The sequence below is a fragment of the Melanerpes formicivorus genome, unplaced genomic scaffold (assembly GCF_026170545.1).
Source record: "Melanerpes formicivorus ecotype bairdi unplaced genomic scaffold, bMelFor1.0.p_v2 SCAF_1, whole genome shotgun sequence".
NCBI lineage: Eukaryota > Metazoa > Chordata > Aves > Piciformes > Picidae > Melanerpes > Melanerpes formicivorus.
Genome location: NW_027142353.1, coordinates 40,438,557 through 40,457,864, shown reverse-complemented (window position 1 = coordinate 40,457,864; position 19,308 = coordinate 40,438,557). Strand labels below are relative to the sequence as shown.

The following is a 19,308-nucleotide window of genomic DNA, read 5'->3' as shown; positions in this document are numbered from 1 at the left end:
GCTTTGGTCAGTGGTGACCAGTAGCAGGACCACACAGTGGGCACAAAATGAAACACGGGTTTCCTCTCACCATCAGGAAGCAGTTTTTCACTGTGAGGGTGACCAAGCACTAGCACAGGTTGCAGAGGAAGGCTGTGAAATCTCTGTCTTCAAAGACATTTGAAAGTCATCTGGATGCGGTCATGGGCAGCTGGCTTTAGATGGCTCTCCTTGAGCAAGGGAGTTGGACCAGATGACCTGTAGAGGTGCCTTCTACCCTCAACCATTGTGTGATTCTTAAATAGTTCTGGGCTCCTGATAGCTTGAGATACTAAGAGCTTTCATCCTCCTTGAGATGACTGGGCTATGCAATAGGAGTCTGTGATACCTATGTCTAGGGATGGATATTAAATGGTACTGAAAATACTCTTGTGCTGCAGTTTGAATACTTTATTTGTTTTCCTGTAAATGTCCCATATCTACAAGGTGCACCGTGCACTTCTGCAAATGCTTCACTGCAAACGTGCTTTACAAACATCAATGATCTGCCCTGCACAGTGATACCAGCTGAACTGTGTTCTTACAGTGACTTTTATAATGTGCTTACCCAATAGGTAAAACGTTCTAGGAGTAAAGGAGGACTGGCTGGGCCTGATGGTACAAAGTCAGTGTTTGGACAGATGTGCGCCAAAATGAGTTCTTTCAGCCCTGACAGCCTTCTGCTTCCTCATCGTGTTTGGAAAGTCAAGTTTGTTGGTAAGAGGATTCTCCACCTCCCTACACCTGAATTGCACTTAGTTTTACAGTTTTCTTCAGGTGTTGTTTTTTTTTTTTTGGACCTGAAGGAAGAAAGGGATATTGGAAAACAATGTATGTGTGTAGGCAGAGGAAGGTGCATAAAATACTAGGAAGTAAAAAAAGCTTTAAAAAATGATTTTATGAAACCTTTCAAGATTAGCGGAAAGGTGTCTGTAATTCTCCTCAAATTCTAGGAGGCAGATTTCCTCCTGCCTACAACCAACATTCTGCAAAACTTAAACTTGTTTTTCAGCTGTATGAATTTGTGCATAATCCTGGCTAACTGGTTTTACTGATAGAATTGTTTTTTCAGTTTGAATGTAATTGTAAGCTTTTTGGTGACAAATATTTATAGCTTGAAATCTACTACGTGTAAAATACATAAAATCTATTTTAAGATATCACCTAGGAACCACATTGTTTTGATTTCCTTTTACTACCTCTCTTCTATTTTATTATTTTGATTAGTGTATAACACAAAAATGCTAATTGCATTGCTGTGATATGTTGTGTAATCTTCTAAATAATGTGATTTACAAAGAACTGGAAATATCCAAATCTAAAGCAACAGATAAAGGGTTTTAGTATGAACAGATATGACAATGTAGCTTTTACGATTGATTGTTTACTCAGTTATCCCTATGGAAGGCAATGCGGATTATTTTAATACTTTATTTTTGAAAGAACATTTCATTCTGAAAATTCTTTTCCCCCCCCTAAGGTGAATCTGTGGACGATTGTGGTGGAGGTTATAGTGAATCGATAGCAGAAATGTGCGAGGAGCTTCAGAATGGGCTGACCCCGCTGTTGATTGTGACACCAAATGGAAGAGATGAATCTGGAGCGAACAGAGATTGCTTCCTTTTAAATCCTGCTGCCAAGTCACTCTTGCATATGAACATGTTTCGTTTTCTTGGTAATTTCTTAGTAACTGACATTCTGCTTGCATTATGTGATCAAAATATTGGGCATCTAGCCTTCTGAAATGGATAACATTATGTTCAATCTTACAGGTGTACTTTTGGGCATTGCTATTCGCACTGGCAGCCCTCTGAGCCTCAACCTGGCTGAGCCAGTGTGGAAACAGCTTGCAGGAATGAACCTAACAATTGCTGATCTCAGTGAGGTAAGTATAAAATTCATAAATAGAAGACATCATAGAGCAGACAAGCAGACTCTGGCATAATTTTTTCACTAGTGACTGGCTTTCCTGGTTTCTGTGTACTTGTATTTTGACTTGCCTTTTATGTTTTGAGACAGTGTGGTAGGATGACTTGTATACACTGTTAAAACCGTAAGTTTAAGTTGTTCAAAAATAATTGAATAAACTGTCTGAATTGTAGAGCATTTTCGCATCTTCTCAAGGTTTTGACTAGACAAATGTTTGTGGTTGAACTCTTACTTTCCAGTAGACCTTTTTGCATCTCTTTCTGTCTGTTGTGCCAAGATGCAGTAAGTGATCTGACACACACACCTACACTGTTTTGAAGTAAGAGAAAATGAGTTCAAACTACAACTGGAAATAGTTTGTGCCCACATACTGAACAGAATAAAGTTTCAATTTCTGTTTACTGAGCTCATTAAATGTGAAGTTAAGTTGTCATTAGGAAGAGTTCCTTCTCAAACACTGTTGCATAGAAATGTATTTACTGTGAAAGCATTGAGTGATTGTTGTCAGTAAAGGGATTCCTTTTGTACCAAAACCAGCATTGGACTTTGTAGAGATGATTACATTTTTAAGCTTTAAATCCTTTTTCTTCTACAATACAGTTTCTTGGCAAACACTCCCCAAAAGGGTAGAAATCTTGAACACATGCACCCTTCCACATCCCCGTGTAATGAAATTTTACATAAACCACAAAATTAAATGGGTTGTGGTCAGACATTCAACAGTGCTTTCACTAGATCATGCATGATGCATTGCTTTTGGTGTGCAGGAGACGCTGTTTTATAGTGCTAGTAAACTGAGCTTAACATGGGCTTGTTATTTCCAAAAGGTTGATAAAGATTTTATTCCTGGGCTTATGTACATTCGAGACAACGAAGCCACTTCAGAAGAGTTTGAGGCTATGAGCCTCCCATTCACTGTGCCTAATGCAAGTGGTCAAGATATTCAACTGAGTTCCAAGTACACCCATATTACACTGGATAATAGAGCTGAATATGTGAGGCTGGCAATAAACTACAGGTTTGTGAAGAAGTCATTCAAATTCTTGACATGAAAAAAGCATTTTCTTAAAAAAAAATGTAAAAATGTCTAATCAATATAACATTTTAAACTCTTCTATAAAAATATTTTAATATTTTCATGTGATTACAGCATTGATTTTTCTGTTTTGTTTTATAACCAAGGAGAAAAAATTAAACCTAATTTTTAGGAAACAGACTAGGCTAGTAGATATGGCTCTAGATTTGAACAGCAGTCCTGAAAGAGCATTTTTGGCTGACAGTTCTGCATGAGGAGGCATGCACTATCCATCTAATCCTTCCTATGTAATAAAGTAACAGGCTTAATCTTTAAACAGTTTGTGAAGAGAGCTTAGATTTGGTACTAACACTCCTGCAGTTTTTCATGTCATCACTTGCAGTTAAGAGCAGTTCTAGCTGAATTCTTACTCTATGCTTATTGAAGTTGGAATACACAAATGAAAATGTTTTTGCCTTGAACACCATCAAAGATGTCTGTTACACACAGACAAGCAAATTCACCCACAGGTGCCAAAGGGTGAATATTGGACTTAAATCAGTGGGAAATAAAGACGACAGGCCTTTGGTGACTTAAATACCCAGATAACCTAGAAAAGTACAAGAAACAAGCGTAGGCCTCTTGCTATGTGAAGCAGCATGCCTAGTGCTTTTTGAAATACGGAAATTTAGATCATTTAGACAAGAAACTGATTTGTAGTTGTTTTGTTCTCTCTGCCGTAGTTAATCATTGTAGAGAGTGATTGAGTAAAACTTTATCATCACTATATATTTGCTTATTAGTTTGTAGTTAGAGTGCCTGCTAACAGCTGCTGAACTACAGTCTTTGATTTTCTTATTTTCTGTAACTGGTTATGAACTAATAGTTAAAATTATTCTTGACAGTAGAGAGAAATTTCATTTGGAATGGATAAATGTACATCTATATGAAATGTTATATTCCTTTGAAGAAACAGTTTTGGTCTCTTCCCAATTCTGGCTTTCCTCAAAGGACATAAGCAATTCTAAATAAGGCATTTTACAGTTAAAAGGGCTTTGGGAGAAAGACTTAAATGCTTCGATTAAGCTGTAAAATTATATTGAGATCTTGAGAGAAAAAGTAGCACCTGAATGGAATCCATGTGGCAAAGTGAATGTGAAAGATCAAGTTTGTCCTGACATTTTTATTTATTTTGTTGATGACAAGCCCCAGGACAGGACTTGTCAATGCTGCAAACCTCTGCTCTGGAGAGCTCTGTAAAATATCTCAGAAATCACTAGACAGGGAGGGAAAAAAAAAGGCAAAACACAAACCATGGATGGCAGCAGAAGCAGTAAAATGTTAGACTTATCTGTGTTTGTTTTGAAATAAAACCACTCCTGTCCCCTCAGATACCATGTTTTAGTTCAGAACCATTTTTATTTTACCATAATGTCTGGCTAGTGTGGGGAATGTTTGAGGGCAGAATTTCAAAGTACAGCCATTCTTTTCTGAAGAGTAAGTGGAGTATTGGTTTGTTCTTGCCAGACGTAGCACATGAAAAATACTAGAAATAAGTTATACTGAGCTTGCTGTGCCCACAACTGGGTGTAGAAACTGTTCTAAGTCAAGTATCTTGTGCGATAAATGTTAACGTTCCTTGATGTATAGCCGAAGACTTGAGGAGAGTGGTTAATTACAGTAAGTGCTAGAAATGACATTCACAGAAACTCTGAAAATGTGTCTCTGCAGGCTTCATGAATTTGACGAACAAGTTGCAGCAGTTCGCGAGGGAATGGCTCGTGTTGTCCCAGTTCCTCTACTTTCACTCTTTACAGGATATGAACTGGAAACTATGGTATCAATCTCTACTTTTTTACCTCTACCAAACTAATTTTGAGTGAGATGCTTCACTTGTATCTTACTAATCAAAACCCACATTAAAAAACAATGATCTTTCTGTAATTGCAAACAGCTTGTCCCAGGAAAGACCGGAAAATGTTTAATTTCCCTCTTGGTGTTAATAAGGTTATTTTTGGTACAGCTTAACAGTTGTGTAATGGATTGTTTTTGGAAGAAAGAAACAAACAAAAACATTACTTGAAAAAATCCACAAAACCCCAACCAACCAAAAAACCAAAACAAACCCCAACCAAAACAACAAAAAAACCCACCCCACAACCCACCAAACCACAAAAGAGTGACCTAGGAGGTGAATTGGGAGATAATCATCCCAAGTAAACTGTTTAATTCTTTGTGATTGGGAAATACAAAAGAAGGTTCATTATAAACTGCTGATAGATATATGTAACATTATTGTAATAGGAGACTACACAGTAGTCATAGTATTGTCACAGAAGTGCACAGTACTTCAGGTATCTGAGTGTTCATTTTGTCAGAGTAAAAGCTGATTAAGTATCTCCAAGGAATGGGTGGGGGAACAAATTACCTGTAATTACTTGATCAGAGTTTTGTAGCCTGTTGCTGTATCTTGTTTTTCAGGTATGTGGAAGCCCAGATATTCCACTCCACCTTCTGAAATCTGTAGCAACTTACAAAGGAATTGAACCAACTGCTTCCTTAATACAGTGGTTCTGGGAAGTGATGGAGTCCTTCTCCAATACAGAGCGATCACTCTTCCTGCGTTTTGTGTGGGGCAGAACAAGGCTGCCCAGGACCATTGCAGATTTTAGAGGGAGAGACTTTGTTATTCAGGTAATGTGTATGGGATGAGTTGGGAGGGGATATTTTAAGAAGCTGTTGTCAGAGAAGTAATAGAGTGACATAACAAGACAACAGGCTGATTTCAGTGTACAGCATTACGTTATAGATTTGACAGTAATACAGAGACCTATAATGTGTATAAATAGTTTTCTCCCTTGACTTGAGCAAGTGGGTATTTGTTTCATTTCCCAGCCACTTCTCTGGATTTTGAGAGTTTTCCACTGTCCAGTCATCAGCTGTTCTTGCTGGGGTTTATTTAGTATTTCCTTCAGCTCCATTAGTTATTTCAACCAAATTAAAAAAAACACAATCTTCAAATCATTGTGGTATTTCCTAAAGGTAACATAAGCTTTTCTAGATTGCTTCCAACCACATTCATGATTCAAGAAGTTCATATAGAATAGAATAGAATTAAACAGGTTGGAAAAGAACTTTGAGATCATAGATTCCAACCTGTCATCCAACACCATCTAATCAACTAAACCATGGCACAAAATGCCCCATCCTGTCTCTTCCTAATCACTTCCAGTGATGGTGACTCCACCACCTCCCTGGGCAGCCCATTCCAATGGGCAATCACTCTGTGAAGAATTTCTTCCTAACATGCAGCGTAAACCTCCCCTGGCACAGCTTGAGACTGTGTCCTCTTGTTCTGGTGCTGGTTGCCTGGGAGAAGAGACAAACCTCAGCCTGTCTACAACCTCCCTTCAGGTAGTTGTAGAGAGAAATAAGGTCTCCTCTGAGCCTCCTGTTCTGGAGTCTAAGCAATCCCAGCTCCCTCAGCCTCTCCTCATAGGGCTTGTGCTCCAAATCCCTCACCAGCTTTGTTGCCCTTCTCTGGACACATTCCAGCAACTCAACATCTCTCTTGAATTGAGGGTCCCAGAACTGGACACAGTTCTCAAGATGTGGCCTAACCAGTGCTGAGTACAGGAAGAGAATGACTTCCCTGCTCCTGCAGGTGACACTGTTCTTGATACAGGCCAGGATGCCATTGGCCTTCTTGGCCACCTGGGTGCATCGCTGGCTCATATTCAGCTTACTATCAACCAGTACCCCCAGGTCCCTTTTTGTCTGGCCTCTCTCCAGCCACTCTGACTCCAGCCTGTAGCACTGCATGGGGTTGTTGTGGCTAATGTGTAGAACCTGGCACTTAGATGTGTTATACCTCATGCTGTTGGACTCTGCCCATCTGTCCAGCCTGTCAAAGTCTCTCTGCACTGAGGTCAGGCTGACAGGTCTGTCATTCCCTGGTTTCTCCTTCTGGCCCTTCCTGTGGATGGGCATCACGTTGGCCATCTTCCAGTCATCTGGGAGCTCTCCAGTGTGCCAGGACTGTTGAAAAATGATGGAGAGCAGCTTGGCCAACTCATCTGACAGCTCTCTCAGCACCCTAGGATGGGTCCCATCTGGTCCCATGGACTTGTGGGGATCCAAGTGGCTGAGCAGGTCTCTAACTACTTCTTCCTGCATTATAGGGGAGCTATACTTCTCCCTGACCCCATCTACAGCTCAGGAGGCCAGTTGTCTGGAACATATATGTCTGGTTTTATTTATTTGCTTAGTGTAAAGAAAGTGGATTTAGTCTTTTCAATGTTCTTTCTAGAAACTTAGGTCACAGATCCTAAATGCCACTTCAAAATTTCTAAGATACTCTTTTGATATTTATTTGTGTTCTGGGCTGTGAATCAAAATACTGTGCTTCTGCTTTTGAACAGGTATTGGATAAATACAATCCTCCAGACCACTTTCTTCCTGAGTCATACACTTGCTTCTTCCTCCTGAAGCTGCCCAGGTATTCCTGTAAGCAAGTCCTAGAGGAGAAGCTGAAGTATGCCATTCACTTCTGCAAGTCCATAGACACTGATGACTATGCCCGCATAGCGCTGACAGGAGAGCCAGCCGCTGACGACAGCAGTGATGATTCTGATAACGAAGATGCAGATTCTTTTGCTTCAGATTCTACACAGGACTACTTAACAGGACATTAAAAAAACAATGTAAGGGATAGTTGTCACAAGCACTGAGGCAAAATGCCAAAATGACAATGAAGCCAAGGACAGTTTAGGGCTCAGAATATATAGTATGTATAGTCAGAGGGATGGTAATCTTCTGAACATGAGGAAAGTGTGTTTACTACTCAAAGTAGGAATTAAAGGTTGCAGCTTAAACCATCAGCTTAGAATAAATGGCACACTATATGGGCATTTAACATTTATTTTAAGAGCTGAAAGTGGCTCCCCATAATGCTGCACTACATTTAGAACCTTTGTGTTTACTGAAGTGTTGTAAATGTTTATATAAATATGGTAGTGCAGCATCCACAAGGCAGTGGAACCTTTAAATTGTGGGTGCAATAGGTTTTTTCATATTAAGTGTTGTGTTCTGTGCATCTTCTTGATTGTATATTGGAAATACTGTGCAACAACTGAATAGTATTATAAATATTTCAATTAACTTTACTAGAAGTTTGTTAAAAATTTTTGAACATTGGATTGACATTATTCCTTGAAATTCTTCTATAGATAATAAAAATGGCCAATAGCTTCACCTCCATCCCTGGTTTGTATATTTTAGCTTATGCGTTATTTATCTCAAATTTGATACTTTTATGTGAACAGCATCATAATTCTTATCATGGAAAGTGTACTGTATATAATTTGTGCCATGTAAATGCAAAAGTTATAATTCCCCTCCAAATAAAAGTTCTGCCACAGGAAAAAAAAAAGTTTGTGTCTTTTAATGGCCTTGCAGCTGGCACACGGGATGAACATTGCAATGGCTCTGCTAAGAAACCTTTCTGCCCTTTACAGCTGTTGACCAGACGTGGCTGCTGCAGCTCTACCAATAGTAGATGCATTGTCATAGACAGCACATGAGCTGCAGTAAACTCAGAGCAAGTCTACATGCCCACATTAATGGTTGCAACAGTTTTTCCTAATGCTGCTGTTGCCAGTAATGGTGTATTTGTTCTTGGACACATGGGAAGTGTAAGAGACAAGTATCTCTTCAAGGACCTGAATGGGAGCGAAAAAATATGATGACACTCATATAGCATATTGTCTCAGAGAAAATCAGATCATATTACAAGACTTGGCCATGAAACATGGTGCATTCAGAGAGCCTTTTTGAATAACTTAGTGAAGTCAAATGGCATTGAAGCAGGCATTTGCTACACTGTATGTGCTAGTTTTTCAAAGTAGAAAAATAAGATTAGTTGTGTTAAAGCACCAGTGTTTATTATTAAAATCCAAAAGATGATGATGTCATATGATTTTTGCATTAACTATTAGGGTAGGTGTTTGTGAATAATTGAGATTTTACTGATCAGAGTTGGATTTTAGTTGTTTTGTTTTGGTTTTTTTAAGTGTGTGTTTGACTTCTACTCCAGCTTCTATAAGTTTAAATATTAAATGGGGCCATGAAAGTTTTCTCAGAACATACTTGACATACCAAAATAGTTATGAAAATACCTGTTTGCTGGTAAAATCTCAGTTTTGAAGTTCATTAGCTTTAAAGGCCTCTACTTAGTGCTAAAGATCTCTTTCAGCGAATGCTCCTGCCCCGATCCTCTGTCTGGATTGAAATGCCCGAAGTCAGACCGATGCCCTGCGCTCTAGATTTTCTCTCTCTGCTGCTGAAGAACACTGAGTCTTTTTCGAGTTTTAAGGAATTTGGAAAACTCAAAACCTTAAGCAACCTTTTCTGTCTTTGCTGATCAGTCAGATTTCTCCTGAGGGTAAAGAGTGGAGAATCTAGTAAAGAAGTACTCATGTGGTTGTCTGCTGCCCTTTGCTATGGTGCCTCTAAAGCCCTGTAGGCATCCACCTTGATCAAAGAGATTCTGTAGTCAGCTTTTTAGGAGATGTGATGGATGAGTCATTCCCAAATATCACAAAACCAAGGACTGAGACCAAGTTTAAATGCTATTCTTGAATTTCAAGCCCTATTTCAGGAGTGTGTTTACTGCTATAGCATGCAGAATTACTTGGAAACGAATGTCAGTCTTATTTTTAGAAGAAAAACAGAAGGTAAGCATCCTTTATGTAAGAAAGCAGTTTATGTGGTTAATTAGTGAAATGAAAGGGGTTTTTTTAAACCTTTGTCTTTCCTGTCCTAACAGAGGAGTCTCAGATGCCCTTTTACAGTGTGAAATGCTTGTCACCGATGTTGTGGCTTACAGAGTTTGAGTAGTTGGTTGACATTTATGAAAAAAACATGTTTCAAGTGGTCTTTATTGGCTTTTTGATGCAAATCATGGAATCAGCCACATTGAAAGAGACCTCCAAGATAATCAAGTCCAACTGATCACCCAACCCTAACTAACCAACTAAACCATGGCACTAAGTGCCTCATCCAGTCTTTTCATAAACACCTCCCAGGGATGTTGACCCCACCGCCCTTCAAGTAGTTCTAGACAGCAAGAAGGTGTCCCCTGAGCCTCCTCCAGGCTAAGCGACCCCAGCTCCTTCAGCCTCTCCTCATAGGGCTTGTGCTCCAAACCCCTCACCCAGCTTTGTTGGACATGTTCCAGCAACTCAACATCTTTCCTGAAGTGAGGGGCCCATAATTGAACACAGTACTCAAGGTGCGGCCTAACCAGTTCTGAGTCCAGGGCAGAATGACTTCCCTGCTCCTGCTGGCCACACTATTCCTGATAGAGGCCAGGATGCCATTGGCCTTCTTGGCCACCTGGGCACACTGCTGCCTCATGTTCAGCCTACCATCAACCAGTGCCCCCAGGTCCCTTTCTGCCTGGCTACTCTCCAGCCACACCGATCCCAGCCTGTAGCACTGCATGGGGACAGAAGGACTCAACCTTGCAAGTGAGGAATGGATCCACGATGCTTGTGTCACTTTGCTATAAAACCCAAGATGATGGTTTGGTTTATTACAAATCTTTACCACTATGAAATTGACGAATGAGAGAAAAGTCCCTTCCCACATTCAAAATTACTCTTCATTGCCCGAGTAAATGTCTGATGTCCCTAACACTACATAATGGCTGCTAAACAACCTGTAACTAAGGAGACAAGGCCACTGAGTCCCACCAGGGAGTTTAGGAGACACATATCATTTGTAATCACAGTATTTGTTCCTTAACATCACATTAGTCAAAGAAGTCTTCACCCAGCAAAGATACTTACTTGCCTCCCCTGAAAACATCTTTGTTGGTAGAATGTGTAAAATAGAAACAGGCCAACAGCATGCTGGCTTATAGCAAACATAATGTGGCCAGCAGGACTAAGGAAGTGATTGACCCCTGTACTCAGCACCGGTGAGCCTATGCCTCAAATACTGTGTTGAGTTTTGGGCCTCTCACTACAAGAATATTGATGTGCTGGAGGATGTCCAAAGAACATGGACAGTGAAGCTCATGAGGGGTCCAGTGCACAGGTCTTAATGAGGAGCAGCTAAATGAATTAGGGTTGTTTAGTCTGGAGAACAGGAGGCTGAGGGTAGATCTTATCACTCTCAACAATTACTTGAAAGAAGGTTGTAGCAAGGTGGAAGTCAGTTTCTTCTCCCAAGTAATAAGCAATAGGACAAGAGGAAATGGCCCCAAGTTGTGCCAGGAGGCTGAGTCACCATGCCTGGAGACATTTTTAAAAAAGCACTTAGGTCATCATTTAGTTATGGACTTGGCACTGTTAGGTAACAGTTGGACTTGATCCTAAAGATCTTTTTTAGCCTAAATGATTCCATGAGTCTAAAACTAAACCATGTGGCACTCTTCTGGCAAAAATGGGGAGCAGTGGCTTCCAAAGGTGAAATATTTAAACTTTTTAGATTAAAGAAAATGCAAAGATATATAGTTTCCTGTAGGTTTTACCTTTCAAGGTTAATCTCCTGATGAATTTATAGTGAAAAATTATGATGTTAACTAAAACATGCCAACATGGTTCTCTTACTCAGCTGGAATTCAAGAGTGTGAGACTAGTGGGAAAGTTATTCTATTGTCGAGTCATGTCCTTCCTTTAAGTGAAACTGCAGCAAAGCAACACAATGGTGAATAAGACAAACTATTTGTTAACAGATGCTCCTAATATGTCTTTGTTTCAAATATGAATGTTGATGGTATAATTGTAAGGCACTATTCTTCAGCTTTGTATTTAGTCATCTGATGTCCAGTGAGTAAGATGGTGCAGTGCAGAGACAGGAGGGTAGCTTCCATGAAACGCCCTGGGAGAATAGTGAGTGGGCTGCCCCTCTACAAAGGTGACATGGCCAGCAGCCCAGCTGAAGTGCCTCTACACCAATGCATGCAGCATGGGCAACAAACAGGAGGAGCTAGAAGCTGTCCTGCTATAGGAAAGCTGCGACATAGCGGCAATTACAGAAACTTGGTGGGATGAATCCTATGACTGAAGTGTGGCTTGTGATGGCTACAAGCTGTTTAGAAGGGACAGGAGAGGAAGAAGGCCTGGGGGTGTTGCCCTCTATGTAAAGTGGATAGAGTGTGAAGAGTTGTCACTAAAGAACAGCCATGAGCAGGTTGAAAACTTATGAGTAGGCATTAGGGATCAGGACAACAAAGGGAGCCTTGTGGCAGGAATCTACTACAGGTCACATGATCAAGCAGAGCTCTCATCCTGCTGGAGGATTTTAACCACCATGACATCTGTTGGAAAAGCAGCATGGCTGGCTGTAGGCAATCCAGGAGGGTCCTAGAGCACCTAGATGACAACTTCTTAAGAAATTAACAGCCCTACCCAAGGGGATGCGATGTTGGATGTGTTGGTCACAAATGCAAGTGAGGTCATCAGGGATGTCAAAGCTGAAGGCAGCCTGGGCTGCAGTGGTCATACACTAGTGCAGTTCACTGTCCTAAGGGGTATGAAGCCCATGAGAAGCAGAGTTAGGACTCTAACTTTTAGGAAAGCAAACTTTCAGCTCTTCAAGGAGTTGGTAAATAGGACCCTGTGGGAAACAGCTCTCAGAAAGTAATTGGGCAAGGAAAGCAAGAGACCATGGCTGACTTGTGACCTACAGGTCAAACTAAAGGGCAAGTTGGGAGTGTGCAGCAAATGGAAGGAGGGACAGGCACCCTGGGGAGAGTATAGGGATATTGTCTGGTTGTGTAGGGATGAGGTCAGGAAGGCCAAGGCGCAGCTAGAACTGAACTTGGCAAGGATGTAAAGAAAACCAAGAAAGGCTTCTACGGGTACATTAACCAGAAAAGGAAGATTAAAGAGAGTGTACCCCACATGAGGAGCAACAGTGGGGAACCAGGAACAATGGATGAGGAGAAGGCTGAGATTCTCAACTTTTTTGCCTTAGCTTTCACTGATAACTCCTCTCCTCATAGCTCTCATGTTGATGGCCCACCAGATGGAGACCAGGGAGACAAAGTCCCACTGTAAGTAAAGACAAGGTGCATGATCAGCTGAGGACCCTGAAGATACAAGTCTGGAACTGAGGGTATACAAGCCTGGAATGAAATGCATCCCAGAGTCCTGAGGGAATTATAGCTGATGTAGTAGCCAAGCCACTCTCCATGATATTTGGAAAGTCCTGTCAGTCAGGTGAGGTCTCTGGGGACTGGAAGAGGGGAAACATCACACCTATTTTTAAGAAGGGTAGAAAGGAGGACCCTGGGAACTACCAACTGGTCAGCCTCACCTCCATACCTGGGAAGATCATGGAACAGATCCTCCTAGATGCCATGCTGAAGCACATGGAGGACAGGGAGGTGATTCAAGACAGCCAGCATGGCTTTACTGGGGGAAAATTCTGCCTGACTAACCTAGTGGCTTTCTGTGATAAAGTGACTATGTCAGTAGATAAGGAATGACCTGTGGATGTGATCTACCTGTACTTCTGCAAGGCCTGTGACACAGTCCCCCACAACATCCTACTCGACAAGTTGGAGAGATAGGGGTTTGATGGGTGGACTGTTCAGTGGATAAGGAATTGGCTGGATGGTTGCATCCAGAGGGTGGTGCTCAATGGCTTCAAGTCTAGGTGGAGAGCAGTGACAAGTGGTGTCCCTCAGGGGTCTGTACTGGGACCTGTGCTGTTTAATATCTTTATCAGTGATATAGACAGTGGGACCGAGTGCACCCTCAGCAAGTTCACAGATGACACCAAGCTGAGTGGTGCTGTTGACACAGGGACAGGATGTCATCCAGAGGGAGCTGGACAAGCTGGAGAGGTTGGCCCAGGTGAACCTCAACATTCAACAAGAGCAAGTGCAGGGCTCTGCACCAGGGCTGGAACAACCCTCACTATCAATACAGACTGGGTGATGAGGTGTTAGAAAGCAGCCCTGTGGAAAAGGACTTGAGGGTGCTGGTGAGTGAAGAAGCTGTACATGAGCAGTGTGAGCTTGCAGCCCAGAAAGCAAATCACATCCTGGGCTGCATCAAAAGATGCATTGCCAGCAGATCCAGAGAGGTGATTCTGCCACTTTGCTCTGGTGAGACCTCACCTGGAGTACTGTGTACAGGTCTGGAGCCCTCAATATAGAAAGGTCATGTACCTGATGGAGAGGGTCCAGGGGATGGCCATGAAAATGATCAGAGGGTTGGAGCACATCTATTATGAGGACAGGCTGAGGGAGCTGGGGTTGTTCAACCTGGAGAAGAGGAGGCTCTGGGGAGACCTAAAAGAAGCTTTTCAGTGCCTGAAGGGGGCCTACAGGAAGAATGGAGAGAGATTGTTTACAAAGGCCTGTAGTGACAGGAGGAGGGGCAATGGCTTCAAACTAGAGAAGAGCAGATTTAGATTGGGTGTTAGGAACAGGTTCTTTACTATGAGGGTGGTGGAACACCAACAGGTTGCCTAAGGAGGTGGTTTGGGTCCTATCCCTGGGTTACATCCCTGGAGATATTCAAAGTGAGGCTTGACAAGGCTCTGGGCAACCTGGTCTGTTTGAGGATGCCCCTGCTGACTGGGGGTGGGAGATGGGGGTGTTGGACTAAATGACCTTTGAAGGTCCCTTCCAGCCCAGCGCATTCTATGATTCTATGATCTGACAAAAAGGATGAGTTTGGGTGTGATGCATTGGCATCACAACATGAAAAGAGCTCACAGAAGCATCATTAGAAGTTTGGAGGACCTGAAATCACACACATGGTATAATGCAGAGGACAGGGGATCCCTGGGGGAGAATTAGATGGACAAAACTAGGAATAAAATGGATTTTGTGTAGTAGAAATATGATGTCTTCCTGTGATCCTGAGGGCTGCTGCTTCCTGGCAGAGTTATTGACCTGGCTCCAGTCTGTTGCACTCTTGACCAGGAGCCCAGGATCCTTTGGAATTTTAAACTTTGTAACAAAGGAAGCCATTTTAGTTGCAGATATGGATCTACTGTATGATGAGTCGCTCATAGCAGTAAGGAAGATTGGGGACTTAGACTGGTGGTATCTAGGGAACAGTCATATTGCTTCTGTCACTGCAAAAACATGACAATAGAATAAACTTGTATGACAGACCATACTACAGGTATTAGAGGAAGAAAATATATTGTACAATAGCCTAGTATGGTCTAGAAACCAGCTACCTGGGATATTTGTCCCCTTGGGTGATGTGACTGGCAGAGTGACACAAAAGTGATGAGATATTTTAAATCTATTACAGTAAGGGATGTTAAGAGTGTGGCCACCCCTGCTAGCTACCCTGGCCCAGCATCCTGTCCAGTCCCCAAAACTTTACTCAGGGACAGTGATATGGCTGCCTCTTTCCCTTTTTCAGGTTTAACCAGTGGGAAAGATATGAATGCATCCCAGAGACACACACATGGACATACAAAGGACACTGACGCAGCCAGTTCCACCCCAGTGGCTATGAATTAAAGTGACTGACACTTGTGCTAGTAGATGGCATCAATTTTCACTTGTGCCCACAGAGATCCCTCTGGTATCTGGCACTCAGTCCTTGCAGTACATGTGCACATGGGATAGAGAACACGATCACACAGCAGTAGTGAAAGATTTAATAAGAAGATAGAACAAGACTGGACAGACTGTGGTGATCAGGCACAAGGCTCAGCCAGACAAGTGTGCTGACTGGCTCTGTTTATATGTGACCAGCCCCTCTTAACACACTTTTGTGTCTGCCCCTCTGCAACTCCTTGCTCCCCTTCCTCTACATGTCACTTATCAGGAGGCAATGTCACACCCACTCCCTCCAACACGCTGGATTCTCAGGTTTGCACCCCTGTGAAGTCTCAGTTTGTCTGCAGGTTCTTGCTAGCCCATCCGTTAATGTGACTGGTAAGCTTCATTTCTGATTAGTGTGTTAATGCTAACTGCTCAGGCTTCAGAGCTCTCTGTGTTTGTATCCCTTCATTTCCTTATCCTCCTAATAGATAAAATACACTTTCCCATGCTCCATACATTCTTACCAATTAGCACAACAAACCAGACCTGTTCTTATTTCTGGTCTGCCCTACCACTTGTATTAATAAGTTTTGGTTTTGTTTGTTTTGGTGGTGGTGGCTTTTTTGCATCCTTTGACCAGATACCCTCAAAGGAGTGAAACTTTCATCCCATATACCCTTGCAAGTATGTTCAGAAGTGATTTATTAGTTGGCTGTGCAGCTGAGGAATTAGCTGTGTGGTGACCCATCTGGAGATAATCATGAGGCATGGGGAAATGGGCATCCAAATACCAATACTGATGGTGAGCATGCAAAGAAACAGATTTCTACCCATCAGGGGGAAATATTCTCTTCAAGAGCAGTTTCACAGTGCTGGTGTGTATCTGACAGCTGGAAGATACACAGAGCAGCACATAAATGGCTAGCAGACTGGTTGTGTGTTTGGGAAGGGTATAGCCTGCAGGCAGTAAAGAGTTGGCTTCCCTGTAATAAAGCCAAGCTCCTTTCTGCAGAGGTGAAAGCTATGCAGACAGGCTGTAGGATCTCTAGCCACTGCTGAGGATAGGTCCACACTAACAGGGTTTCTATGAGGTCAGGCAGATTTGAATTTTTTTCCAAAGATCTCCACCTGCAGGTGTAGAAGACAAAATTTTATGTATTGAGGTGGGCTGTACGGGCAATTCACACATTTAAACTGGACACTAGCTTTTCCAGGTACCATGATGAATGTAAATGAAGCTATTGCAGCTTCATGAAAAAGTTGAGACCATGTGTAGTCTCTTTATCTGTAGTCAGAACCAAACAAGAATTTCATGATTAGGCAGTTAGTGGACAAAAGCATGCAAGGACCACAATTCAGCAATGAAAAGCAGTTACAACAGAGCAAAACTTCTTCCATGAGAGTTCCACTGACATTCATTGACAGAAAGTCCATTTTAACTTGATAATGGATATAACTTTGTCTAGAGTACTTCTGGCTATTCCCTAAGACACAAGCATGCTCCCTGGAGAAAGTACAATGGGAAGCACATGCCTGGTACTGTTAGGAAACAGAAAAGAAAGAGTGGAAATGCCTGATGCAGAAGCACTAGATAAAAAACACTATAGTAAATCTTTCAATATGTAAAACTTCTGGATAAAAAAAGGCAATGACCTGCTGTCCAGTTATCCAAAGCAGATTGAGAAAAAATAGTATCCTTACAGCAGAGATACTTCACACCCCACCCCTCCCACTTTCTCATTGTAGAGACACTTAAGCACCAGAATGCCCAGTCCAGAGAGATCATGAATTTAGATCAATAAGATTTTTTAAATCTTTGTTAGGTATCTCTTGGTGATGATCTGATGACACTTGGTATATCATCAGACCGACAGCTGCCCAAATCGATTTCTCAAGTCCCATCAGCTTATTTGTTGTTCCTGCAATGCCCTATTCATTATTAGTCTTTTTAATAAGAAATTTGTAGAAAGTAGAATAAACCATGCAGTGGTACCTTGTGCATCATGTTCTAACCAAGGTGCTTTGAGACACCCAAACTTACTCTAGACCATGACCCTACAAGTAAAGACATTGGAGTTTTTCAACTGACTGCTTTTTCAGTGTGGACCTACATTGGCTTAGCAGAACTTTTATTTTTCAATAACAGCTTTCTTAACCAGATGCCAACTCCTCTGCATACACAATTCAACCTGACCCCATCATGGATTGCTGATCATTTAGGGTAGAGACAGGCTGCCATTCTGAGCTGCCAGAGACCTCTCATGCCTCCCTGCAGCTCCAGCCAGAGCAGTCTGTCAGCTGCAAGTATGCCACAGCTCTCTTTGCCCTTTGTGGCCTACAGCATCCCAGTGCTTCTGGTTTATGCCCTTACAACATGAGTATTCACTACCACATTAGATTGAGGTGGGTACTGACTCCCTGTTGGCAATTCTTAGATCGACATGGCAGTGTGGATATGCTTGTCATCCTGGGGGGAGAAACTGAATGGTGGAGCAATGAACCAGCAAATGACAGTCCTTCAGGTAGCTCTGGAAGCAACAAATGAGTTTAGCTATCACATTGGCATTTTGTTTTTTCAAGGATTGCATCTGCTCTAAAATGCTAGTGAAAACCATGCAGAAGGGTTTCATCTCCACCTGTCCCCTTCCCTGGCTGCTCTCTTGGGGCAGGGAAGGACTCATATGCTAGATTGATAAAGTGACTCCTCCCTCATCACCTGCCTGTAAGCTGCTGGTACCGGCTTTGCAGTGACATCATTTAATTTCTCCACAACCAATTACGCTGGCCAAGTATAGTGGGGATGGGGGAGCAAACGCAGAGCAAACATCACTACACCAGCCTTGCTCCTGAGACGTCCATATCTTCTGTTGTACCCCAACACCACAAATACTTGCCAAAATGCCTGCCCTCCTCCTGATTTTGAGGGCTGTGTGCTGGCCATGGGTGTTTCTTTTAAGGCTGCAGGGAGGGAAGCCCTGTTGAGCTGTGAAAATGCATCATGTTGGCAAAGCACAATCTCAAGAACTGGTGCTGCTTCAGCTACTGATGAATAAGATGTGTTGAGGCTGGTGCTGATTGACAGCCACCTAAACATGAGCCAGCAGTGTGCCCAGGTGGCCAAGAAGGCCAACGGCATCCTGGCCTGCATTAGGAATAGTGTGGCCAGCAGGAGCAGGGAAGTCATTGTGCCCCTGTACTCTGCTTTGGTTAGGCCACACCTTGAGTCCTGTGTCCAGTTCTGGGCCCAGTTCTGGGACCCTCAGTTTAAGAAGGACATTGAGACACTTGAATGTGTCCAGAGAATGACAAAAAGGCTGGTGAGAGGCCTTGAGCACAAGCCCTTTGAGGAGAGGCTGAGGGAGCTGGGATTGTTTAGCCTGGAGAAGAGGCGGCTCAGGGGTGACCTCATTGCTCTCTACAACTACCTGAAGGGTGATTGTAGCCAGGAAGGGGTTGGTCTCTTCTCTCAAGCAACCAGAACAAGAGGACACAGTCTCAAGCTGCACCAGGGGAAGTTTAGGCTCGAGGTGAGGAGAAAGTTCTTCACGGAGAGAGGCATTTGCCATTGGAATGGGCTGCCCAGGGAAAGGGTGGAGTCACCATCCCTGGAGGTGTTCAAGAGGGGATTGGATGTGGCACTTGGTGCCATGGTCTAGTTATGAGGTCTGTGGTGACAGGTTGGGCTTGATGATCTTTGAGGTCTCTTCCAACCTTGGAATTACTGTGATACTGTGATACTGTGGGTGGTGGAGGAAGTGATGGGAGCATGTGGCTACTTGTATGGAAAGGTAAGGAGCAAGACTGCCTCTGTCATCCA

At 42.6% G+C, this 19,308-nt stretch overlaps 1 protein-coding gene across 3 annotated transcripts in view; it reads left to right on the top strand.

Moving 5' to 3' along the window:
- Positions 1 to 8,393, top strand: part of HERC2 (HECT and RLD domain containing E3 ubiquitin protein ligase 2) — a 120,827-nt gene extending 112,434 nt beyond the window's left edge. For all 3 annotated transcript variants that reach the window (XM_068140704.1, XM_068140685.1, XM_068140695.1), the window contains exons 87-93: positions 594 to 735; positions 1,499 to 1,693; positions 1,791 to 1,903; positions 2,775 to 2,965; positions 4,694 to 4,799; positions 5,444 to 5,656; positions 7,384 to 8,393. In XM_068140704.1, the coding sequence (XP_067996805.1) occupies positions 594 to 735; positions 1,499 to 1,693; positions 1,791 to 1,903; positions 2,775 to 2,965; positions 4,694 to 4,799; positions 5,444 to 5,656; positions 7,384 to 7,656 (1,233 nt within the window). In that variant the 3' untranslated portion in view covers positions 7,657 to 8,393. The remainder of the gene's footprint in view (positions 1 to 593; positions 736 to 1,498; positions 1,694 to 1,790; positions 1,904 to 2,774; positions 2,966 to 4,693; positions 4,800 to 5,443; positions 5,657 to 7,383) is intronic.
- Positions 8,394 to 19,308: the final 10,915 nt, after the last annotated feature.